The sequence below is a fragment of the Acanthochromis polyacanthus genome, chromosome 11 (assembly GCF_021347895.1).
Source record: "Acanthochromis polyacanthus isolate Apoly-LR-REF ecotype Palm Island chromosome 11, KAUST_Apoly_ChrSc, whole genome shotgun sequence".
Classification (NCBI taxonomy): Eukaryota; Metazoa; Chordata; class Actinopteri; family Pomacentridae; genus Acanthochromis; species Acanthochromis polyacanthus.
Window position 1 is genome coordinate 29,577,540 of NC_067123.1, and position 27,753 is coordinate 29,605,292.

Below are 27,753 nucleotides of genomic sequence, written 5' to 3' on the forward strand. Positions count from 1 at the left end.
TGTAAAGTCAGCCTAACCTGCAGCCATATATTGTATGCAACTCCGCACAGAAAGGCTTGCAGAGACTTTCTTCACCAGGAGAAAAAAAAAAAAAAAAGAGCTTGTGTTTATTTTTCTGACAAACAGCCCTTAAAGTCATGTGAATAATCCTCTCCAGAAAACCAACATGATAAATGTGTGTACAAAGCGGCTGACTTCAAAAGCAAAACATATTTCAGCTTCTCTTTCTTAGAAATATGACTCGGCTGCAGCTTGTCTTAAGCCCTCTTGGTCAGGATCCATCAAAGGTGCTTGTGTATTAACAATGGCGAGACGGCTGTGGTAATCCTGCGAAATTTCTGAAAACAACTGTGGGGAGTCAATATTTTATGGCAATAATTCTAGGTGCAGCTCAGTGGAGCACAAAACATATATCAATATGGCAAAATGCAGTTTTGGATGCTTTGAGTCGCTGTTTTCCACTCAAAAGTAGCATCATAGCGGCTTTTCACCTGTTCACAGGTATCCATTTGTTGTTCTAATGCTACAGAACATGTTTAGTGTCCATGACAGTCTCAAAACAGAGATACAGACAACCATGGTTTTATATGAGAGAAAATAAACCCAAGGAACCAATCCTGTCATCTTACAGATGTGTGGGAATTCTGTATTATTATTAATATTTACAATCAGTTTCAAATTCAAACGTATGGCTGAATTATTCCAATATCCCAACTTGTCATTGTGTAGTTTTACAGTGTTTCAGCATGGCTGTAGTGGGGCTAATATACTGCTGAAGAGAGAAAGAAGTGGAGACTCCAGAAATCTGCACATTCTGAAGACAGCAACAGAGTTACATCTAAGCCATTTTAAGGTAGCAAGGGATTATGTTCATGGGAAGAACTTTAAGATGTGTGATTTGATTGGTGGAGATGAGTTTTTAGGAGTTTTATCGATGACCGTAAAGGAGCTGTAATGTCTGTAAGCAAAATCAGGAACAAGTTAATCTGAGTAGAGACAGTGTCATACGTACCTTGAAACTGGTTGAATTTTATTGTGCCCATCCTCTCTCCATTACGAAACATTACTTGGCCCTAAAAGAAAGCAAATGCAAGTCAAGAATCACACATACAATGCATGCACAGTTCCAGTTATTAAAACCATCTGTTCTGCTGAAGAAGAAGCAGCCGTAGCAAATAAGTGAATTCAGCAGAAAACTAAAAACACTCAGTTCAACTAAATGCATGCACAGTGCTTTTCTCAAACTGGAACGTTAGCAGAAATAAAGGCCACGTTCTCGGCTCCTGCACACTGCATCTTTGATTGGAACTGGCCAAAACTGATCTGTTTAGAGAGGTAAACAAAATTATCCTTCAGTCAATTCATTTGCTAATAACATCAGGTCAGCAAGGCTGCCTGATTTAACTGTGCTTGCTCATTTAGCGTTGGTACGAATCTGGGTTCAGACAGCATTTAAAAACAACGAAAAAAGAGAAGTAATTCTTTATGTGCATCCCACATTTGGAGACAGAAACGTGTGTTGCACTCGGTCAAAGTCAATTCTGCACTTTAGTTTTCAATATGGATACAAAGATGTGTTTAGCGGTCAAACAACCGCCTTAAAATGACAAAAAATAACAATGGAAAGTCTCCGATTTAGACTCCACAGGAGCATGATAAGCAATTTCAAGCCAGAAAGCGTCTGGCAAATGCACACGAGGTAGACAAAAGCAATTCAACTTTTGGCAATATCGTGAGACATTCAAATCAAATTGTGCCTCTGCCACTTTATCTTTTCTCTTTTTCCCCCCATTTCTAATTTTTCCCATGTGGTTTTTCTCTCTTTTTTCCTTCCCTGTTCTATTTTCTCCTTCCCACTTCATCCTCTCTTTATCTCCCTCTCCCTCTTCTTCTACCAAGACTGTTCAATTAATTCAGCCCACCATCTGCTTACAGAGCTCCTTAATTACGCATTTAACAGGGTTTACGTATAAGTGGTTGGCTAACAAAACAGGTAAGAATAGACGACTAGATAGACAGATAAATAGACAGATAGATAGATTAAAAGACAGCTGAGGCAAAATGTGTGGAGGGGAGGAAGCTGGAGAACCAATTTCGCCTCAAAAAGATGGCAAGCTTTGAAGTAGCAGAGCAGCATCCCACCCCTCTGTTTGAATCCCAGTCTTTGTGTGGCATCTTTGATGTTTGTCTGAGTGTGCGTACGCATACGTGTCTATGCCCTTAACACGGTGTCACGTTGTGCCGATGTACATGCATGCGTCCCTGGTAATGTATACATGTGTGAGCTGCTACCGGGACACTCAGTCTCCTGTGCTGCTGCTTTTACCTCACTGATGCACAAACACATCCTCTGTTAACAATTTCACGCTACTGTGTCAGTCTGACTCGTCAGCTGTGGCTGGCATGTAGGTAGAACAGTACAATGTACCTCAGTTCAGCTCAGTAGGCATTTCATTCAGATAGGTGTGGTGCGGAAATAGCGTCAGGCAACGTGGGTTGATAATAGTGGAACTTGACTCGAACCTTTAATGACTCCGGGTGTACGTATCCGCATTTCTAAAGTAGCTGCATGCTACAGATGCCCTCACTCTGCATTAACATTACCACCATAATTGCCCTTCACATCAGCAAAAGTGGAACTATCACAAACCTTCGTGAAATTGCACGCAGTTGTTTTAACAGCCCCCAATTTGCTCTCTCAAGTGCATACACAGTTTGTAGAATATGCAAAGCGTATGCCGAGGCGCTGACTCTGGCAATCTTAATTGGAAACAAATGCCTACTCTACAAAGATTGAATTAAGAACCTATTGTAAAGCCTCTTTCCGCAACAAGCTATCGTGCAGCTGAGGCAACCTCACTGGAGAGTATTGCCCTGGACAGGTGTCCCCTGTCTAATCTTCAAAGGACGCTCGGTCCTGTGTCACAGTGGTGGCCGATGGAGCAATCACTGTGTCTAGGCATGCATGTGTGTGTGAAAGTGTCTGTCGGAGGTGAGATGGTGGAGGCGTCCGTGTACCACTTTGTCTGTGGAGGTGAGAATACTGTCAGTGGCAGGAGTGCTGGGGTCAAATGAGATGCCAGTCTGTGGGCTGCAGGTGTGACGTCCTCTGGGGTTTTCAGGGTTTCACGGTGAGAACACAGTTCATGTGAATGCAACTGTTACTCACATACATAAACGAAGTAAAGGGAGAAAAACAGATGCATATAATCCTCTTCCCCTCTCTCTCACCTCAGTGTATCTGTTTGAGGCGATAGTCAAGCCTAAGGCTGCGCTACTCACCATTCCCAGGAAAGACACTGATACCAACACAGTGGCCACATATAAAAAAACAAACCCACACACTTGTCATCCTCCAGTCACAATCTGCTGTGTCTTTCCCGTGCATCCCCATCAACTAAATTCCAGCGTACGTCATTCTGTGGTTCGAGCAACTCTCTATGCCCTGGAAGTCTCTCCCAGCTTTCTTCTCTGTGGCCCTGACAGCCGCCGGATCGATACCATGGAGCCCTCAGTGATCACTCTCCTGCTGCTGCTGCAGCTGCCACGGCTACTGATTCAGCAGCAGGACTGAGATCAGCACACAATAGACACGGTTTGGTCCTGTGAGACGTGTGTACACAGCAAACACGCAGCACAAAAGTCATGACATCAGGAAGACGCGAGGCTCAAGTGAGGGTATGATCCGCTGTGAAAAAGCACGCATCACGTTTAAACCAAGTGTAAGCAGCCAGAATTTGTCATTTCACCGGCGCTTGCACGTGGAATAACTTTGTCAACCCAGAACAATTCACAAGCAAATCATGTGAGTTGTGTAATAGCCGTTTTTGAAAATAGCATTAAAGATGTGTGCAGTGTGGAAGGGAAATTGCCTCCCTATGTCTTGGCCATGTGTGGGTGGAAGTTTCTATGTGCTAAGTGTGTGCCACACACAGGGAAGGCTTTTGATCTCATTTCATGTAATCCCTTTATAAGAACAGCCATAATAGTTAACAGATCTTAAATCTTTTGGTACAAAGATGCATCTAATTATTTTGCAATGCCACTGTTTACCATGTGCACAATATTCTGGCTCAGAATCTTGTTATTCTTCAGAGGATTGCCGCAGTTAAATCATTATGAAAGGAATTTAGCTGGGTATAGAATATTCTGTATGTAATAGATTTTTTTTCAGGACATCTGCAAAACAAGACTATGCAGATTTAGTGCAGCTATTTAAACTGTAACCATTTGCTATTAATACAATATCTAAAGACTGTTCATGTAAAAGCTGTGCACTCTTGAAAATCTCAACATTAAGTGGATCACTTCCTTATTCCTACATCATTTACATCGCTTCATCACTACCGCAAGGTCGGACTCTCAGGGATAAAAAGCAGCTACATTCATGAGATCCACTGACAAAAAGGGGAAATCACTGATGACTCCCTGAAGTCAAACGTAATACTGAATATTGAAGTATTACACTTACGGAAGCCACAGTCACTTAAAGGTGCTGTAGGCAGTGAAGTAGAAACAAAAAAAAAAGACAGAATTTGACAATGAAATTTTCATCCTCCTGTAGCTTTTCCCCCTCTATCCTGCCGGTTCTTAATATCTCCTAGAAGATGGACACAATCTCCAAATGCAAATCTCGCTCTCCCTAGTGAAATTCCTTTATCTAGCCCATTGCACCATATCTTAATTACACTGCGGACTTTCTTGCTGTTTATACCATCTCACCCCATCCGATTTGGGCGTTATCGGCCTATTAAATAGCCGTTATCATTGCATTGCACACAATTCCAATACATATTGGCAAGTAGGCACCTCCTCCACCTTCTAGCAGGCCAGAAGGCTCATTACCATCCATTCTGATCATTGATAAATAGAAAGTCATTCCAGAAAGTACAAGTAAAATCTTGTCACTCTGGAAATGCACAAAATGGCTTTGTAACACGTTTCAAGCATATTTAACCCAAACCAGGATTCTGATTTAAGCAAGTAATTTTGGTGCCTAAAAAAACTGATTGTTGGTTCCAAAATTTACAACCTGCCTTATGTCTAATGTTGACTTTTTTCCTCTATGTAAATAAAAGAATATCATGGCTCTACTGCCATTTAATGAGGTGATGATGGAGTTCTATTTAAATGGTGTGAAAACATGCCTGCTGAGTCTACTAGAAGATGGAGAAGGTCCCTGCTGGCCTGTATATATGTGGAATATTCCATGACGATAATGGCCATTTAATGGGCTGATAACATCCGAAACAGGTGTTCACCAGCTCTGGTAATAAAGACCAGTGATTGGCTAAAGTCTCCTGACATGAGCTACATTTTCTAAATCCTGAAAGAGAAGTCTAGTTAGTTCCTTTTCAGAACACTTGAATTATTTGTGCTGAAAGGTTAACATGAGGTTTTCTGTGCTCAATGAGTCCAGAAATCAAATTCAATTTCATTAAACTTTTTATTAATCTTACTTTTAAAAGAGGACACTAAAAGGGCCGTTCTTCAAAATGGCCACATAATTGCACCACATACTAATAATTTCACTGGGGAGTCTTGATTGATTCATTGAAGCACATTTACCTAAACGTGTGAGTGAATGTGATGGCTACATATGCAAGATCAATGAGTCAGTAAATGCATGAAAAGGGAGTGTAAGACTGCTAGCCCTCTCAACCAGCATAACGAGACTTCATCCTCTGTATGCCTGGAATAAAAATGAAACATTGCAGGCCCATCGATATTCCTGCAATGCTTTGCTTCCCTGAGTCTCCGAGGAAAGCCTCAATGTCAGGCTGCTCCTAATCAGCAGCCCTGAGTGGGTCTGTGCTGAGACAGGTGAGAGCAGAGGGACGACAAATGATGACGTAGGATTTCGTTAGTGCTGCACCGCATACAAACCCCCTGGAACATGAGTCACAAAGGGCCTCACAATAATACAAGTCAGTAGCCGATTTTCTCAAAAAGCTATTTTTTTTCCTTTTTTCTTCCTTGTTCTGTTAGCATCTCTACTGTATTTGAATCTCTACCGCTATCTTAGTCAACTCGTACAATTTCCGGTGTAGCTCTTTCTTTTTTGTCCTTCGCTGGAGTTCAGGCCATCTTTTTGTAAATCCAATTATGCATATGATATTATAACAATGTCCTGGTGTACTGTCAGGCCCTGCATGCCTACAGGCTGTCCAGGCTGGGAGCAGCGTGGCATCCTCTAATAACAGAGTGGCTTTTACGGAGGAACAGCAGATATCCTATCCTAACAGCTTTATAGGAAGTGAGAGGGGCACACACACACACACACACACACACACACACACACACACACACACACACACACACACACACACACACACACACACACACACACACACACACACACACACACACACACACACACACACACACACACACACACACACACACACACACACACACAGATAAAGACATGGACACGCATTGTTTGCAGCTTGCATAGCCACGAGGATCAATCTCGAACGCAGTGAAGTGAGTCAGTAGCACCAAATGACATCACCTCAGGCTTCATTCCGAGACAAGGATGGCTAAATAAGCTTCTTTGCAAACATGCTTCCAGTTTCACAGAGCAGTGATTAATGCCGTTCATGTGCAGTTCTGACATCTTTGCACTCCACACAAACACATGTTACTTAATAGAGTGTTTGCAAGCATTAACTTTCAGAACTGGTTGATTGAACTACTGCACTTATTCATCAGCAGTTGGATAGTTTGACTGTTTGGCTTTAAATATGTCTGTATGTGCACTATATATACACATGGGTGTCTGTCTGCACCATAGACTGTATATATAGTGGACGTAGCATCTGGCTCCAGAATTGAAGCCAACCCGGAAGTGTCAAAAACTTGCAATATCACGCCGTCCGCTAGGGTTGGCTCCAAAAAGCTTTTGCTCCATAGACCCCAATTCATTTTTGGAAAAAATAAAATTTGATAAGACTGATTTTCTACAGCTCAGGATTTTTTTCCCATTAGTTTTTTTTCCCATTAGTTTTCATGGTCAAAATGAGAGATCAGGTGGCCGATCTTAAAATAAATCAATACTGAATTTTAAATAAATCGTTAAAGTTGGCGGAGCCAGGGGCGTGGCTATACTTGATAGACAGCAACAGAAGCCTCTGCGGTAAAATGTGGGCGGGATAAGAGAGTCCTCAGCCAATCCTGCCCCTAGTTGCTCTCCGGTCCGGCCTGTTTGATGACGCTTTTTACGTCACTGGGTCCAAAAATCCAAAATGGCGACCAGGAAGTAGCAAAATCCGGGCTTCATTTTCTCGGCGTTGAAACCAACGGGTGACGTCACGGTTACTTTACGCCTGGTCTACGCTGCACTGTGTGTCTCATCAATGATTAAAAGAAATCTTTGAGCACATGTAGTGTATAGATTTAGCGCGTCTGGCTAGTATCCTTGTATTTGCATACGTCAGGTAAGTGTCGACAGCAGCATTTCAACTCCATAAATATCCGATCATTATTATATTGTGCCATACTTTATGCACTGTGCTGCACCATAACTTACCGTAACGCCGTAGAAGTTGGTCTCATTCATGACATCTAGCACCATTTTCCCCACTTCGCGGTCATCCACGGTGAAGTTGTGGTAGACGTTCTGCCGTTGTTTTATCCGAAGCAGCTCCATCACTCGAAAGAAAGTTTTAGCAATGACCCAGATCCCGTCGTAGGCAAAGCCATGAAACTTGCTGGCCTCCACACCTTTCTGCTGAAGCTCTCGGCTGTACTCCCTCTCGTACTCCTTAGGGGTCTGAAACAGAAGTAAGAGTTTACTCAACTGAGAAAATGCCCATCACTTTCATTTTAAATATGTGTTTTTGTAATGTTATTGAATGATTATTATTTTCTACCCAAATGAGACACAAAATTAGAGGAAACAAAGTTGTAGTTGATGCCACTCACCCTGCCAGAGATGCCCTTGATTTGCCGAGCGCTGAGCGGCTCGAAGTCCACGCTGATGTACCCCTCCATGGCCGTGAGTAGCTTCTTGGTGGTGCAGTTGGTGGAGTTGGCTTGTTCCCACCAGTTGCCCTGGTACCAGCCGGGGATAATCCACTGGTATTTACTGCCATACATGTTCAGGTTATACGCCTAGGGGGAGAGGAGTGTAAAACAGAAGATGAGGCAACATCACAGCAGTTAGAGGCTAAGTTCTCTGATTTAATAAGATTTGCCATCTTTCCTGATTGCTTGTTAGTCGTGTCAACTGACCTTGGAGAATTTACGTTGAATCTAGAACCGACCCCAAATTGTCAAACGTAAAATGAGATCAAATTATCTGAAGCTAAACAATTTGGTCATAGATTAATCTAGGCCAATTTCTAGATGCACAAAATGAGTTTCTGTCTGCTTTGGATACAATATATTTTACTATTAAATATTCAAATAAATCCCATAAGCCAGATCATTTCATGCTCCAATTTTGTATTCAAAGCAGCACAGCATCCAACCGTATTTCAAACAAAAGCCATTCTTTGATATAAATTGGCAAGACGCAAATATGCAGCATCAGCAAAGTTGATATCCAAGCTGTCGTGTTTAGCTGAGTGTGGATCGGCGACTTACACAGCAGAAAACTTTAGAGGCCAGGTTCTCGTCAAACTGGCCAATGATGATTCTCACGTCGTTGTCCTGAAAAGAGAAAAATATATTCACATAAATGGCAAAATATCCCAGTGCAGTGTTCAGTGTACAGTCAGGATTTCTCCATGGTGACCTTGTGACTTCCTGGCTTAAATATTGCAAAACATACAGGGCATTTTGTTGGTGAAGTCTGTTGTCCTTTGTTCTGAGGCTTCAATTCAGGCTATAAAGCCATTAGGAAAAAAACAAAAACAAAACTACATCTGCTTTAGGATCCGTTTTCTTCTGTGTGGTGCTACCATCACATCAAGCCGTGCTCACAATTGGTACGAATCGGCCATGCTGCATGCACTGTAATTTCACCACTGTGTCTAACTCCTCAGCAGCTACAAGGTAAGTGGGATTTGAGTGGCAAAACCAGTAGTTAAGAGACGAAGGCAATATCAAATTCATGACAACAGAGACAGCGTCAGCAGGCAGAACTGCTTTGCCAACCAGGCTGGAGAGCACAAATTTGCATGGGGATTCGGAGCACATGGCCTAAATAATTCAGATTGGCCTGGTGGAAATTCAGCATGTTTCATGGTGGGAAAAAAAATAGAGGATCCGACTCTGCCATTTTCTGAGCACACACATATGTATAGTGCAAATACAAGCTCAGGACTGCACGTATACATACACACGTGGACAAAATTGTTGGTACCCCTCAGTTAAAGAAGGAAAAACCCACAATTCTCACTGAAATCACTTGAAACTCACAAAAGTAACAATAAATAAAAATTTATTGAAAATTAAATAATCAAAATCAGCCATCACTTTTGAATTGTTGATTAACATAATTATTTAAAAAAAACAAACTAATGAAATAGGGCTGGACAAAAATGATGGTACCCATAACTTAATATTTTGTTGCACAACTTTTTGAGGCAATCACTGCAATTAAACGATTTCTGTATTTGTCAATGAGCGTTCTGCAGCTGTCAACAGGTATTTTGGCCCACTCCTCATGAGCAAACAGCTCCAGTTGTCTCAGGTTTGATGGGTGTCTTCTCCAAATGGCATGTTTCAGCTCCTTCCACATATGTTCAATGGGATTCAGATCTGGGCTCATAGAAGGCCACTTTAGAATAGTCCAGCGCTTTTCTCTCAGCCATTCTTGGGTGTTTTTGGCTGTGTGTTTTGGATCGTTGTCCTGTTGGAAGACCCATGACCTGCGACTGAGACCAAGCTTTCTGACACTAGGCAGCACATTTCTCTCCAGAATGCCTTGATAGTCTTCAGATTTCATCGTACCTTGCACACTTTCAAGACACCCTGTGCCAGATGCAGCAAAGCAGCCCCAAAACATTACTGAGCCTCCTCCATGTTTCACCGTAGGGACAGTGTTCTTTTCTTCGTATGCTTGGTTTTTGAGTCTATGAACATAGAGTTGATGTGCCTTACCAAAAAGCTCCAGTTTGGTCTCATCTGTCCAAAGGACATTCTCCCAGAAGCTTTGTGGCTTGTCAACATGCATTTTTGCAAATTCCAGTCTCGCTTTTTTATGAGTTTTTTTCAGCAGTGGTGTCCTCCTTGGTCGTCTCCCATGAAGTCCACTTTGGCTCAAACACCAACGAATGGTGCGATCTGACACTGATGTACCTTGGCCTTGGAGTTCACCTTTAATTTCTTTGGAGGTTGCTCTGGGCTCTTTGGATACAATTCCAACGATCCGTCTCTTCAATTTGTCATCAATTTTCCTCTTGCGGCCACGTCCAGGGAGGTTGGCTACTGTCCCGTGGGTCTTGAACTTCTGAATAATATGAGCCACTGTTGTCACAGGAACTTCAAGCTGTTTAGAGATGGTCTTATAGCCTTTACCTTTAAGATGTTTGTCTATCATTTTTTTTCGGATGTCCTGGGACAATTCTCTCCTTCGCTTTCTGTTGTCCATGTTCAGTGTGGTACACACCTTTTCACCAAACAGCAGGGTGACTACTTGTCTCCCTTTAAATAGGCAGACTGACTGATTATGAGTTTGGAAACACCTGTGATGTCAATTAAATGACACACCTGAGTTAATCATGTCACTCTGGTCAAATAGTTTTCAATCTTTTATAGAGGTACCATCATTTTTGTCCAGGCCTGTTTCATTAGTTTGTTTTTTTAAATAATTATGTTAATCAACAATTCAAAAGTAATGGCTGTTTTTGATTATTTAATTTTCAATAAATTTTTATTTATTGTTACTTTTGTGAGTTTCAAGTGATTTCAGTGAGAATTGTGGGTTTTTCCTTCTTTAACTGAGGGGTACCAACAATTTTGTCCACGTGTGTATGTACACAAGCGACCGGTCAAACACTCAAAATAAACACATGAACAATAGAATCGTCTCCCATCTGATCAAATAATACTGATGCAGGCTTGATATATGTATATCTGGTCACTGAGACTGCATGTGATGTGTGATGCACTGACCAAAGGCTGTCACAAAGCCCAAAGAAGCAATGCAGAGAGACCGACAGAGCAGCTCAGTTTCCACTAAGCAATATATAGAAAATGTGAAGATTGACATGAATCCATTATATTAAAGTAGAAGAGCAACTTTTCAATCACAAAAACATAATTAAAAAACATAATTAATATCGAATGTGTTTGGTAACGTAATGTCACCTTCATGGGCTAAATGCAGTTGTAAATTTGCCACTTCTGTCCCATGACTTTAGTGAAAATTCTGCAAACAAAGATTTTAGTGTCATCGCTGACTTCACGAAAACAGGTTATTTTTTGGTGTTGGTTGCACTGTAAGAAAAATTACAGGAACAAATCTATTTTGAAAAATAAAGTGACCAACACCAGCTGTAATTTCAGTGACCCTATGGGATCCTAATGTCATTCTGGATGAGGAGTCACTCCAAATACAGTTCATCAAGTCCTCCCTCAGCCAGTTTCTACCATATGTCATGCATCCTCAGATCAGAGGGGGGAAACCAATCACTGTCATCCTTATTTTGGCTCCTAAAGCCAACTGGAGATAGATGGATAGATAGATAGACAGATAGATAGGTAGATGACAGTGTTTCAAGAGGGTGAGAGCTTTCAGAAAATCAAGCAGCTCAGTCAAAAGTCTGCTCCGGTGGTTTCTCTTCAGAGCCAGAGAGCATACTGGGGCATTTAAGAGGTGTTTTGTATAAAGCTCTCACCACTCTGCCTCCATCACAACTTGTACGTGTGTAGATGTGTAAGAAGGGCAGGTAGCAGCTCTGAACTCTTCTGGGGTTCACTCTTTCAGTATTTTGTGGTGTGTGTCCGTGCGTACGTATAAGCGAGTGTGTGAGAGACGTGCCAGAGGCTGTCGAATAACACTGCTCTTCCCTGAAGGAAAGGCACTTAACCCAAATGACTCCAGCTATGGCTGAGGGCCGCAGCCTCGGTTTGAATTCCAGCCTGCCTGGCAACAACATGAAAAGACGGCGTAGTTGTGGGCAAGGGCATGAGCGGGTGTGTTGTGTTAGTGCATTACAGATGGACTGGGGCGCCATGGGCCTCCAAATTACCCTCATTGCTCGCGCTTTTATATAACTGGAACAATAATGGTTCTCAAAGAGGGTAGTGTTAAGGGCAGCCTTGACTGCTTTATCCGTGACAGGGTTGTTTGCAACTTTCTAATGGTGATTTATATGTGATAATAATTTGAGTAATATTGCACCTCATAAGCCCAATCAGGCACTTTTAAGGCTTATTAGCCACACACACACACACACACATACACACAAACACCGCGCTAATGGTGGTCTTTTACGAGCTTGTGGGAGATGTGATTTGTAGATTGGGCGATGTGTTGCTTACCTTCTAAAACCATCACCCCATCTGTTTGTGATGATTGCTGTGCAGCAAGCGTGTGCCGTGCAAGCATGATCAAATACATACGCTCGCGAGGCAGATTTATAGGACTGTGTCAGCGCTAATTGATCCTAGGTGAGTACGCGGTTATGATTGCAAATTTTGCGTTATTATCTGAACTGGAATTAACAGTCTGGTGTCTAATATCAGCATTCACCAGAGCATACAGCGGCGTGTCGGAAACTACAATATGGCGTGGATTGATCCTTTATGCTGGATGTGAGGAGGTCCGAGTGTTCATTACCAGACTCTGGCTGCTGCTCCGTGCTATTTGGAGATTTGGACCAACAGAGGTGCTTTATTAGTCTCATCAGTATCAATAAAAGACCGTATGTAATGGGCGAACTTGTAATCATGCCATTTTTCTTGAGCTGATCCTGTGTGCCTTTAGGCCCATAAGACAATACAGTATGTTAAATTTCAGAATAGTTATTTCATTGCATAATATGTCAGTTATCAGAATACAGTAGTAAACAGGTTGAATATGTTGGGGATATGGATGTTTTCCACACCGCTATGACATATTTATCAATATACACTGTATTTTCCCTGCCACTACACACTGATGAGGAGTGATGCATTGATATGAAATCATATTAGATAAATTACTTTTGCAATCAAAGGATATTTTGTCAGTTCAATGGTTTCAAAGCACCACTTTTTCCATCAGATTTCAGAGACTAGAAAAACAAGTTTTACAACCTGTGCGGAAACTAAAATAAACAAAAATTGGACAAATTATTTTTAAATATTGTGGTAACTAAATGGGGAAAGCATAAGTTGGTTCACAAATCAACCGTGGCTGAGAATATAACTGACTGATTATATGAACGGAGGTTCCTCTTTACAACTAAACTGCATCCTCAATTACGCTCTGAAGGAAACATACTTTCTGCCGGATTATGCTTGTTCGTGACAGATTACAAATATGTTTCAAATAAACATGTCATTCATTTTATGGCTTTGCCGTCGCTCCTTTTCAGTCAACCAATCACAGCTGGGAACGGAGCAGAAAATAGAGGAGAAGCTTAAAAAATATAAAGGGTCATATTTTAATCCAGATTTTGGTGCCTGAACTGAAGCAGTCTTCTAACATGTGTCAAACATGATCTATATTTCAGCGGGAAAACCCAGTTCTTTCAAAATAACATTACGCTCTTTCAAAACGTGAATGCGGTTTAGCTGTATGTGAGAGTAAGTTTTTTGGGAAATAGGGCCACTCTGTCACGCAAAAACTGCTGCATCAGTGAGGCAAAAAATAATGTGTAAAGAGAAATGAAGCCTCCCTTGGTGTATCATACTGGAGGGGCAAGACTTCTGAATGCATAATAAATAATTAAGCTACGATAAATAATAAAGTGTTTTGGTCTTAATTTAGATTTCAGGACATTTTTTCTCATGTGGCCCTCCATTGAAAGCAAGCGTCCTAAATTGGCCCCGAGTCACAAAAAATGTGAAACGCTCCGGTCTTTATACTGCCTGCTGGAATCGATCTTTTATGTTCAAACGGAGGAAGAGTGAATGCAACCGTTACTAAAATTAGCAGTGTAGGTGTTAGTGTGTGTAAGTGTGGTATGTACGCCTGCCTTTTGTTTTTCGAGATGTTTTGTTTTGTCAGCCTGTCCGGTAGCAAGCGGGGAAACTTGGGACAGAGAGCAGGGGTAAAAAAAACAAAAAGCAGAAAAGCGACAGAGAAATGTAGAGGGCTGTTACAATGCCCTGCAGCAGCCATGCCTGTCTGCTTTTTGAATATTTCAGCTGGAATATCGCAGATGTGAGTGCTCTATTTGTGGATCGCGCTGTGACGCCACGGCCCTCCTTATCCCTCCCCCGCCTTGCACACACTTCCACACACACACACACACACACACACACACACACACACACACACACACACACACACACACACACACACACACACACACACACACACACACACACACACACACACACACACAACAGTGCACCAAAAAAAAGAGAAAAAGACCAGCCTTCACAAGGAAATCTGTGTCAGCCTCTACCTCATCATATTACGTCGCTGTCGGAGGGGGGAGGACAGCAAACCTCTGTTGGTGTGACGAACAGGAAACAGACCATTAAGGCCCCCTGCTCGCCACATCCAAACGTTCTGCGAAAGACTTTGTGCCATTTGCATATTTAGAGTTGATCAAGGACGGGTGGTGTCGGCTTAAAATGTCAGCACGCAACATGCAAAGTTACACATATATTCTAGGAGAGACAGCGTTTCTTTCTGCTCCTTCTCCAGCCTACTGTCTTGTCATCTCTCATGCATGCCTCTTTTAACCTGCTTCCTCTTGAATACATCCTTTTTTCCACTCCACCCTTTTCAACTCCTGCTTTTCTACTGTGCCATTTCTGCCATGGCTACCAGTTAAGCTCAACTGCAAGCAGATAGTTTGGAGAATAAAGCCAGTACACTGCAATTAAACCTGAATTTTAGGCTTTTTCTTCCGGCAAAATTTTCAACAAGCAGGCAAGAAGGCAAGAGTAGTTGATATAAAGATGCACTGGCCTGATCTCTCAATATTGATCTATTAGTGGTCTAATCTGGTGATCTCATTTCACTTGAGAGAACAGGAGAAAATAAATCCTGCTGATGTGTGTGTATGTATATGCTTAATGCCCATCAAACATCCATTAGTCAGAGCAGGTTATTGGAGGTCACTGTACAGTCCTCCCAGTCATTACAGTGTGCTCATCAGAGCTAGTCTCACTGAGAAGTGGCTGGCTCTGCCCAGTCAGAGGGAGACATTTATTGGATAAAATATTAATCATTCACGATCAGACAGGATCATCTCGTACACAAATAGAGACAAAAATGCAACAGCAAAATTAAACTTTTTTTTTTTAAATGACGCTAAAATTTTTGGTATATTAGAAGCTAAACAGACCTAAAGTCTAGATCACTAAATCACTCACCTTCAGCTTTTTGACATTCACACAGGGATCGTTGGAGAAACTTTCTGTATCTGCGATCTGGATGTTTGCTTTCTCCAGCTCATTGGTCAGATCATTCCTCACCTGAAGGAGCAGGAAAGAGACGGAGAAAAAAAGAGAAAATGCATGAGCACAGAAGATAATTTATGAATTTATGATGTAAATAATAATGTAAGATCAGTGTAAGTTCACTCCTCCATTCTTTTTATTTATTATTCAACACAGCTGTATTTCTTGGCAGGGCTGTGTCCGTCCAATTCCCTTTCCTGGAGACCAAATACTCGCCCTCGAAGACTTTGTATCATTCTTCTTTCAGCCTACACTCACTGAGCCATGTTCAAAGCTGGTCACTTAAGGTGATGCCCTTGTGACTACACTAGTAGCTTCAATCATTTTTGGTTTGAAGTGCCAAAGTGTCCGTAAGTGACAGCCTCCGGTGGAAATTTCTCGCTGTCAGCTAGAAAGAGCCGACCCTCAATTCTGTGTGTATCAGAAGTGACATTTGGCGACAAAGACTGCGGTGCCTGAGGGACTGGCCAGTTCAGACTGGGAGAAATGGTGGGAAATGCCAGAAAAATCCTACAGGTTACCAGAAAGCACTAAGTCAAACCTAAATCCATAGATCCATTGATGATCCATAGTCAGCATGCATCACCATTATTTGGTTCCATGTTGCAGGAAAAGCAACTACAAAATGAGAGTTTAATTCTTCTTGTTTGTTTAAATCCTCTCATACTTTTGAAATGTAACTGTCAATTTGCCAAAAAGAAAAACCCAACATATCACGTATATAAACTTTCACATAATATCCTGCTGTCAGTTTTTCATTCACTTATCCATATTCAGTTATCCATACTATATATAGTAGGTTTTTTCACTTAACACTTCCACTTTTAGGCTTTATATTCATACACGTACAATATTCATCCATTTTTACCCACTATTATAAAGCAATAAAGCTTGACAGATACAGGCCATCTAATGCTCTGAGATGGTTTTTGCCTGATGTGCCTTAAACTGTGAACAAAAAAAAGAGACAAGCAGTTTGACTTTTAAGCATTTCAGAGACACACCAACTATTGAACACAGTAAAATTGTCATCCTTCTGATTTCACTCAGTTTGTTTGAATTTTCACAATATATCCAGCATGCATTTGCCAAAGCAACTTGCAATTTGTTTATCTCAGCGTAAGACTTGAAATCACAAATAAATCACCTTAGCTGGTTATCTAAAGCTTGACTAAAGGCAGACATATACGTGTGGCACTGTAGATGCATCTGCAGCGGCTGCTTTGATGTATTGATTCAGTGGAATGGCGGGTAACGCGATCAAAGAAGAGTGGAGAATGGAGCAGGTACCCCACTGGGATGGCGAGCTCGGGGTGGTTTATCATTCTGCCTCTCGCTCTTCCTCGCCCCTCACCAACACAAATACTACGATTCGTCCCTCTCGCTTCCCCGCTTCGAGCTACAATTTTTGAGAAAAAGGCCTTTTTTCACAGCAGACATTTTGGCTTGTCATAGCAAGCAAAACACAAGTGTAACAAATAACATTAATGATGGCTCTGTTCCAGTGAGGCGAGCCGGTGAGTAATCATCATGCACGGCACGGCGGCCCTGACACACCTACATGGAAAGCAGCCGTTATTATCATCAGCTACACCTGTGGTTAAACAGTAAAATGCCTTCCACAAAAAGACACGGTTTCTGCTTCACTGATGACATCATCTGCTCTCTCTTTTTGGCCAGATTTCTGCTATGTCCTCCGGCCATGCCCTGTGGCCAACAGCCCCTCCACCCCCACCCAGGGGTGATGCATTCGGGGCATGTCGAAACATCACAGAGTGCTTGTGCTCTAATGTGCACGGCAAGCACAGCTGGCAGGGACGACACACACCAGCGAACAGAAGAAGGCACTGGGTGAGTGTGTGTGCGTCCCATATATTCTTCTGTGTGCCAATGTTTATAATATTATTTATGTGCCCTAACTTACTTAAACACACACATTTCTATACATGAGCACACTACTCCATCCAAACTTTTAGCTTAAACTTTGACTCTGAGAGGCTTGTAGTTTCCTTATTGTCAGAGTTTGAGGGGTTTGGTCAACTTAATTTCATATTATAATCTGTTTTCTATAGTGTGTATTTCTAGTACAGTTGCAGAAATAGATGGATGACAAAAAAGACACACAAAAAGTGCATATTTTGACAAAAAACTGTGAAAAACACTGAAAGGGAAGGCGGATAAGTGGATATTAAGGGTGGTAGTTTGAGAGTTTTCTAAAGGCATATTAATACACAGTCAAAACGAAATTCTTAAGACAATACAAAAAGTGCAGGCAGCTCACAGTTTTTTGTATTTTAATAGTGAGTCTAAAAAAGAAAAACTAAAAAATACAAAATAGAAATGTTCTTTCTTCTTTGGTGTACCTACATCAAAAACAAGACATTTTCTCCTGCTGATGGTGTATGCAAAGCAAAAAAGACAACATTTTATTTAAATTAATAGTGTACAAACAGAACATTTTCCTTTTAACAAATGGTAAACTGATAATTGAAAAAAACTCATTCAAAAAAAATAACAGAGAATGTGCTAGCAACTCCTTACCTGGATTTTGTCATTTTCATAAAAAAAAACAACAACCCATGAATAAAAAATATTTTACAATAAAAATAAATATATGTTCTGTTATTTTTTTTGATTCACCTACTGTAATTTATTTCTTTTAAAAAAAAAAAAATGGTGACAAAAATACCGACAGCAATAAAAATGGAACTGTTCTGTTAGTTTATGATGTACCTACAGTGATAAGTCTTGTTTAAACAAAGTCAAGAAACTCCTCTGCACTGAAAAAGTTTTTCATGAACCAATACACTTTCATATTTCCATAAAAATACAGGGCAAAAATAAGATGGGAATGTTATTTTTGTTTCTATACTAATCATTGTTTACCATTTCATTGAATTCTCCGAAAGATGTGACATCGAAAATGTCAACAGAATACAGTTGTGAATTTCGTACTATGAACTGTTCTTGTTAAAATATACAGTCATACATCTGTCAAAACATAGCTAATACAGAGTCTGTTTTCTGTGTTGTACCTGCAGATTACAAACCCTTGTTCTCAGTCAATAAAGAGACCACAAGCTTCCACCTTCCCTGGATTTCAGTTTGAGAATCATTTCACTGGAGTGTCACTGCTGGGGCCTGCCAAAATGATGTGAGAGCTGCCACACCACGATTACTACCACTGCTAGTGATACTGCTGTTAAAATTAGTCACTGAAACTTAAATTCAGTCATTGCAGCGACTCGGTATCTGCTAAGATTGTTGCCATTTAAAAATCAATGAATCTGAACAACCTCAACTTTGTTTCATTCATGTATTCTCTAAATGTCCGCTATCATAATCGTCTCTTCCTCTGGTACCCTCGAGGGAACTCTAAATCACTCTGTACATCACTCACTCCTGTACAAACATTCCCTCCAATGCGCCGCTCACTGAGCTGAAACAACAGGGAGGCCACAGCGGATCAATACAACCAGGTTTTGCTCTTGAGTACCAATTGGCTCGGTGGTCCGGACAAGGTACAATGTCCTGTTGTGTTGTGCTGAGCGTCGATCTAAAAGGCCCGGCTGCAGCGACGCTAAACGGAAACTTGGACAAGAGAGGGGCGGCAGCTGGTTTGCCCACTGTTTGTAAAAGTGAGCCGGAGCAGCTCACAGGTGGCTGGAATAATAGGAAGCAATCGCATGCAGACAAGACATGCAGCGATGCAAAAATTTGAGCTGCACAACAAGCTACCCTCACAAACACACAACAACACAAAGGCTCAAAACACAAAGCCATTCACCTCCAGGAGTAAAACCCCTGTCACAAAAGGATTTTTATTGGTTTGATTTTGTGTTTCTTCCACTGAGATGGAAAAGGGACAAATGCATCAGTGTTCCGCTGGACTGAGTGAGTTAGATAGAGTGAGAGCAATGGAGGGAACAGATGGATTGAGAGCTGGTAGGAGGGGGAAAAGTGAGCAGCTTTCCTGCGTAACAAAAACATCCAGCATTGTTTGGGGCAGCCTGGGAATCCCCGGCAGCAAATACAGAGGAGAACTAATCCTGCTGAACTTGTGAGCATGCGTGCAGGCACATAGACAAAAAAGTAAAACACAAATGCAGCCCGTAAGTACACACCCACTCATGACGGACAGAAAATGAAAGTCAGATGCAATCACTTAGATGTGTGTGATGTAGCAGAGTTTAGAAAGCACATTATCACATACAAATATATTTACACCGAACAGCCACAATATTAAAACCACTGACAGGTCAAGTGAATAACATTGCTCATCTCGTTAAAATGCAATGTTCTGCTGTTAAACCTTGAGTCCTGGCATTCATGTGGATGCTACTTTGACACGTACCACCCACCTAAACATCGCGGCAGATCAAGCACAGCCTCTCTGAACGCAGAGTCCTCACCTTGCAGGAGAAAGTGGCCCCAAACAGCTCAGGAACAACTTCAGAAAAGAGCCCGAGCTGTTAGTCCAGCCTCCAAACGTCCAAGATCACTATCTCATCAAGCATCCACAAGATGTACCACAAGAGCTCTGATTCATAGATACCCGACCCAACAAACCATACTACCCTCAAGATCCGAGCAGAAACCAAAGGAAAACCACAGAGGTCCCACGTCCAGGCTGTCAGGAACATTTTACGCCTCGGTTCTTCCCTCGTATAAGATAACTAACACACTGCTGGGGTGAGAGACGTCACTCCTCTCTCCCCCAAAGAAGAAGCACCATTTATATTGAACACAAACTCTTTTCATGTTACCTCATTGTAAATAGGCTGTAAGTTGAAACCTTATGGTTTAGTTCTCCAAAACACGAGAGTCCATCTTTCCAAAGCATTTCAGGGATGCAAGCATACCTTCCAAAGATGGCCTCAAACCTGATCCTTTTCACCCTTAGGTAATGCTTCAAGAGTTACACTGAGCTATTTGAAACTCACTTTGCCGACATGGAAATAGTTTCCCCAACAACAAACAGAAGGATAACCTGAAAGCTCATGGTTGGTTTAACTTTCACAAAACCCCAACGGGTTAAGGGTGTTTTCATGGTACGAGGGGCATCTACACAGTATCAGCAAAGTGGTCTTAATGTTGTGGCTGATCACTGTATGTGAAACTTTGCTTCTATGTACGTACAAAAACACAAACTACAGACGAATAGCTGAGTGGAGGACATTGAGGGATTCCCTTTAATTGTTTTCTGATATGTACATGACAGAGTGAGGTATCATCTCACATCTATACACAGGATCTCACATTTGTTTTGCACTGAAGCACTGCTCAGTGCTCAAGGACAATTAGATTAGATAAATACAGGGGAAAGAGAAAGTATGTGAATCCTTGGGAATTATGTTGTTTCCTGCATTCACTGGTCATACGTGCTCTGAAATTAATCTCCGCCACAAATATAATCAAATACACTGTCCTTGAGCTAGGTTCTGGTGAAAAAAAGTTGGCAAATCATTCATTTTAACAGCAACAAAAATATGTAAACAAGCATTTCTGTTGGCCACTGATTGGTCTGTGCCACTCCAAAAGGAGAATTGAATACTTCAGTATTAACCATCACTGTCCTGGTGCACCAACAAACCGCCACTGAACATCAGCAGGCAGATAGCCAATGCCACTGGCCTGTGGGATACCGTGGGAATTCATTTTCCCCCTCAATGACGGCAAGCTGTTCAGGACCAGAATCACAGCCTCCAGGCAGCTGTAGACGGACTAAAGAGAAGGCCCTGATGCAAACAACTGAGCAGTGTTTGATGATTCAGATAGTTCAAGCATGACGCTATGACACAAACAGACCGGGGTGGTCAAACCTCACATCATTCATACATCCTCTCCGAACATGTTCACACTGCCTCTGCAATTACGAGTCCGACTGTACGTTCACGTGTGCTTATCGGTGTCACATATGCAGGCGCTTTTGTTTCATTCCATCTGTCTGTGCATCCACACTTTTAGAATGTATTCTATTTGTGTGTCCACTGCTAGATTCAGGACAGGGAGAAACAAAACAAGACGTGACAGGTACATTTTCATGCAATTTGGGTTTCGCAAATGTGGTAATGTGATGGGTCCCTGCACACATCTGTCCCTCACACGGTGCACTACATCGCCCTGCAAATCGTGATGCAAATCCCACAGTTCGGACTATAATGCCGGTCCAGTGCTTATACAAACTAGCGTGACAAATGGCTGCACAAATGGCTTGTCTCGTGGCCTTACATGTCCTGTACAATAGCATGAATGAGTCATTCTGGAGATGAGTTTACACAGCATCGCATGGTTATTTAGAATGAACAGAAGCTGGTTGCTGAGGCAAATTTGTAAAGGACACAAACAGGGGTAACAGCTAAGTCGATTATAGGTTGTAAGCAAAGACATCTATGAGCGGGAGAGAAGGACAGAGAGGAAGTGAGACAGAGCAGGTGCTGAGACGGTAACTTCTGCTAGATTTATCAGTGATCATCGCGTAATTAAACGCTCAAGCTCAAAGGGTTCGAGGCAGAGGACAGAGTCCTAATCCTGTTCTCAGTCAGGTCTGTCATCCGACTGACTGATGATTGCTGTTCCTGAGTGAGCCCTGTTTGTCTGGCAATCTCAATAATGTTGATTGCTGTGTGTTTGTGCGTGTGTGTTTGTGTGAATATGCACCTTTCACACACACACAAATACCCAGGCTTTACTCATCTCTCACCACAATAAACCACCAACCTCCCCATTAATGGAACATCGGTGTCCATCCACAGCCAGGATGCGTGTGTGTTTCAGTGGGTGTCTAAGAATAGAACTGACGAGCTGGCTTTAGCTTACAGGTTGCATTCTGTGGGGACGCTGTACTGTATGTGTGTGATGTGCATGCCACCGACTGAATCCTTAACAAGTGTTACATAACATTAACCTTGTGAGCAGTCTCCCTGGGAAGCTGCACTGCAGATCAGACGGGGGAGAGAGTATGGCACAGAATTAAAAAGGCCGATGTAGAGGTGCTGGAAATTATAATACAGTCAGTCGTCCACTCATTATGCAGATGCAAGTGCCTGTGTGTGTATGCACCTGCATAATGTACAGTATAAACAGTACAGTACTACTTTGTGTGCTCAGGAGTGTTCCTGAATCCATATCCAGGACTTGACACAGCACAAACAATAGTATTTTTTGTCCAAAGCCTGTGCAGAGGAAGTGATGATAGCTATTACAAAATAGGATGATTTACTACCACAAAAAGCAAGCTATTATATTTCTAATCATTCAGTAACAGTTGCAGGTTTGCATTAATTTTAGTACAGTGGAAAAGTTGGAAATCAGCTTCCGAAGTCATGAAAGTTTATTAGGGTAAACATTAAAAAAATCACTCTTAGAATACAACAGATTTGATTGTTGAAAGATCATATATTATACGTGCAGATATATTTTAAAAGTTGATCACAGCAGCGTTTTTTTTTAACAGGATTTATGATCACTCCAGCCCACTGCTGAGCTGATTCTCTGTTTTTGTGTTTCTAAATGTTTCTAACGTGGGTTGACTATTTACATAAACATTTCTTTTGATACAACAAAAACACAGCAAATGACAAATAACAAATCACTCAACAATAATTATTACTCAGAGTATAAAATATGTACAGTATGATCAGCTCCATACAAATATTGTACACAAGACACTGCTCAGTGTAATGAAATCATACCGTTTTTATGCAATGAGAAAATGATTTTTTTTCTGTATTCTGGCAATACACAAACAACATTTACTACTTCGCATCTCGTCAAGCATTCGCGTTGCTACACGCTGCTGTGCTTTCCTTATGAACCAAAACACAGCATGCTCTGAACTTGACAGAGGATTGTATGAATCATGAAGTATGGAAGCAATGCTTGCATATTTGAAAATCAGGATTAGAGGCCAATCTCGTGGCAGGTTGATTGAATCGGGCCGTCTGTCTTCCTCCCATCCTAAGCGCCTTGGTGCTTTCAGGAGGGGAGCGATAAAGGGATTTGGTCTCTCTGAGATTTGCTGCGAGACTTCTTACACACACCCCCACCTCACACCCTGTGGCTGCTGAGCAGATTGTTTTCAACCAGGGCCTGGAGGCAAGAGCTCACAATACGTTTCTCAAATTCATACTTTCAATGCATCTGACGCGACTCTTTATGTCTAAGTGTTCCCGTTTTGGTGATGTGATATGTTTCCACGACGAGTTTGTGTCATTATCCAAAGGTGTGATGAAATTAATGTTCAACCCTCCCACAAGTGGGAATCTGTTTGTCTTGCTAATTAGCAGACTTTTCCATATAACACGATTTTGAACTTTTAATATCTTGAGCTAAAGATTTGGAACTTAAATCTGGTTTATGCCAATTCGCTTTGCAGAAAAAAAGCTGCTAGCTGCTCATAATAGAGGAGATTTCGAATGGTAACGCAAATGTGTGTACGTCTCCCGTTCCCAAGCTGAAATCCAACTTACCACAACTTTCAAAACATGTCCCCTAGCTTTAAGATATATTTCAGCTCCAACAACGAGAGAGTTAACCACAAGTGCTGAGTCAACACAGATAATGTTCTTCATCTTTCCCCAAATTACTTTTGCCTGCTTCCAGTAATGTAGGCTGGATTTTGCATTTTGCTTATTTAAAAGGAGAGGGAAATACAGAACAGACGGAACGTAGTAATATAAAAGGAAGCTAAAATGTCACACAGACCTCGCCACCCAGGATATCTGCTCCCAGCTGCAGAGGCAATTTTGTTAAACAGAGGTGATGCAGTATTTTTGGCACACTGTACAACACATCACACCACTGTTTGTGATCTTAAGGTGCAGTTATTTTTTGTTTCTTTTTTTGACTTTGCATATACTTTTTAGATTGTATTTTACAGTCATTACATCATCTGGCCAAATGAATACTACTCCTGCGGTGATTGGGGGGGGCATAAGCCAACTGAAAGTGTGCAATATAATTTAAAAATTGGAATAATGGTTTAATACAGTCTCTTCAAAAGGCATTTATGCTGTTAATCTCAGTTGTATGTGTGGAAACTACCACAAATAAAAAGTAATGCTGGAAAAACAGGATTAGACAGAAGAGGAAAATGCTGATCTCCTCTCTCAGCTCCTTGCAACAGGCCGTAAAGGCGTGAAGAGAGTGTGAATACTGGATCATCTATTTTCTTTCTTTCTTTTGAGTTACAAAAGATGTTAACTCACAACAGCACAGGATATATATTACATACCAGATATATGCAATATAGAATATGGTGCATATTATGTATTATATGTTTTTGCATTTCTCCTGTATATGGCTGTATTTGAATGTTCATTTCTACAATTTACAACTGTACAATGCACTCCCTCAAACCCAACAGTTCCATGCTACCAAAGTCAATAACTAGAGAACACATTTAATTTAAAGAGCCCATGTTGTGCTTTTTGGGTAGCCTAGCCACGCTAGACAACCCACGGCAATGAATTTAATTCTCTGCCAGGGTGGGTCTAGTTACCCTCCATAAGGCTCGAGATTGGATGCTCCTAAAACTGGCCGGACCAATCACCATGAAGTGTAGAGTCAGAAGGCGGGCGTAACTAAGTGACGACAGAGGCGCGACGATTCTGACAGAAACAACCAGAAACAACTAGCCTAGCCGCGCTAGACAACCCATGGCAACGAATTTAATTCTCTGCTAGGGTCGACAACAAAAACGACAACAGTCGTTGAGCTCTATTAGCACCGAGTCTGAATAATCTTTCTGTTAACATGTCTGTAATATACTTGAGCTTCACCCATTGACTGTATAAATAAGGCTTCTCCGAATTACCACATCCTCTGATTTCCGGCGCTCTAGGAGCCTATTCGTTGCGCTGATTGGTTGTATACCTACCCAATTGCTGCAGAGTGATTTGATAGACAACCTTTTAGCCCGCCTCCCTCCCTGTCGAGTGTGCCTAGACCCTTGCGTCTTCAGAGCATGGCTCTAGCGCGGCTAGGCTACTTTTTGGGTTCATTTTCCCTGATTGAGTTTTAGTGTTTTTGTGCATGTAAAAGTTCTGCAAACTACCAACGTGCACACCACAGGAAGTTGCTTAATCCCATAGAAAATACTTACTCTTATCTGCCTGTCCGTTCTCTTTCTTCTTTTACTTATTTGCAACACCATGTAACACCCTTCTGCCAGGGCTGCAGGGTTATAACCAATGTTACCTCACTTTTGTCAGGCTTTTCTAGTTGGGAGCCTGGAGCCTTTATAGACAAAGGAGCTAAAATTAAATGTTTCAGACTAAGGCTGAAGCACAATGTGCAGTATAAGAAAAAAAAAAGTGCATTAAAGCATGTAAACATATTCTTGTAGACCCCAAAATGAGCACAGCATGGGCTCTTTAACTGATTACCACCTGCTCAAAATCAAGTCTCAAATCATGGCATCATCCTAATAATACCAGTAAAAAAAAAATTAAAAATATAGCAATAAACGCTCAATGCTGTTACGACTCTTAGCTTGTGCAGCTGCAAGATAAAAATCTCTCTGGATGAGAATATTTTCACTGCCTTATGATGGGGAGATGCCAACCTCCACCTTCACAACATGAAAACAATTCTCACAAAGAAGAGGCATAAAACCGGCAATGCTGGAATGTATTAAACTACACTGACTTTAAAAACTTGTATGCAACACACAAACACCTGTTAACAGTGCTGTTACAGCGTGGATTTGTAAATAAGTCCACACTAAACATGGTTTTCTATTGAGACTGTGTGTGGTGAAGGTCATATTGCAAAGCAGTGTTATTAAGTATTTATATATCCTCTGAGCAGTGTGAAACGTCAGCTGTGCACTTGCTCTATATTCTTCAAAAACACAGAATAGACAGAGAGAAAGAGAAACCGTGCAGTTTCCCTTTAACAATTAACTATCACTATGATCAAATCCAGCATCTACTTTTTGATTTTTGCTGATAAATTCCACTCATTTGTCATTGCCAAGATATTATCATAGCCGTCTCTGATATCAATGATGGATCTGCTTGACTGAATGAATACAAATGGGTGATTTATTGGATGAATTTACTGATTAAATAGCAGTACACAGAGAGCTTTAATAGCATCATTCAAATAAAATAGAAAGATCTGTCTATGAAATAGTCATTCATAGATATTTCTGATCCCACTGACACAGGCTCTGAAACCTCAAAGGCACAGTTAGGAAACGTAGGTCAGAACATGGCACATTGGGCACCGACCAAGAGAAAGAGACCCTAGAGCAGGGGTGTCAAACTCAGTTCCTGGTGGGCCACTATCCTGCATGTTTTAGATGTTTCCCTCTTCCAACACACCTGATTCAAATGATCAGGCTCGTTATCAGGCTTCTGCTGAGCTTGATGATCAGCTGATCATTTGAATCAGGTGTGTTGGAAGAGGGAAACATCTAAAACATGCAGGATAGTGGCCCTCCAGGAACTGAGTTTGACACCCCTGCCCTAGAGCATGGCCTCCAACCTGAACTATGGTTTAGGTTGTTTGTCTTTATCCTTAACTACAAGATCTAAAAACCGTGGCCTCCTGTATCCAATGCTTTGGTAATCTATGTGGTAGGACAATTTTCCAGGCTGAGCTGCAGGGGTTTTGCAAACAATAGAGAAATTAAAGAAAAAGAAAACTTTTGAAGGCCAAAATCATTTTAGGGTAATTATTTGAATAGCCCTAGTTTATTTATTTATGACAATATGAGCATCATTCTATCTATATTTGAGAATATATAAAGAATGCTGCATATTTCACATGTGCAAACTCTGAACTGCAGTACCTCACTGTGTTTCCTCATGTTCTTTGTCTAAAATCTGGCCTCTTTAAAGACGAAACATCGAGAACTGACCTCTGAGAACCTCTGAACGTCCTGGGTGAGGGTCCCCACACGAGTCCAGTTGTAGACGTTGAGAAACTTCACCACCGCTGGATTCACAGCGTTGTCCGACGGGACGGTGCGGAAGAAGTTTGGGTACTTTTTCTTGTCTGCCAGTACCGGGGTTGTTGCTGCAAAGGACAGCTGTAGAGACAAAAGTGGAAGAAACCCAATGAGCAAGGAGTCCATCTGCGCCGTCACATTGAGCTGCTTTCACTTGAGCTGTTGTTGTTGTTGTCAGTGGCGCTGTTAAGAACGGTGTCAATGAACTTAATGCTCTGGATGACAGAACTGAGATGCGCCCTTGCTTTGGTCAGTGGCCTGTGTTAGCTCGGGGATTA

At 41.6% G+C, this 27,753-nt stretch overlaps 1 protein-coding gene across 1 annotated transcript in view; it reads right to left on the reverse strand.

Annotated features, from left to right (window-relative positions):
• gabbr2 (gamma-aminobutyric acid (GABA) B receptor, 2) overlaps positions 1 to 27,753 on the reverse strand; it is a 207,637-nt gene that overhangs the window by 74,136 nt on the left and 105,748 nt on the right. The window contains exons 3-8 of the mRNA XM_022202028.2: positions 27,386 to 27,556; positions 15,430 to 15,531; positions 8,590 to 8,655; positions 7,927 to 8,115; positions 7,532 to 7,774; positions 1,013 to 1,073 (exon numbers count right to left, since the gene is read on the reverse strand). Of these exons, the coding sequence (XP_022057720.1) occupies positions 1,013 to 1,073; positions 7,532 to 7,774; positions 7,927 to 8,115; positions 8,590 to 8,655; positions 15,430 to 15,531; positions 27,386 to 27,556 (832 nt within the window). The remainder of the gene's footprint in view (positions 1 to 1,012; positions 1,074 to 7,531; positions 7,775 to 7,926; positions 8,116 to 8,589; positions 8,656 to 15,429; positions 15,532 to 27,385; positions 27,557 to 27,753) is intronic.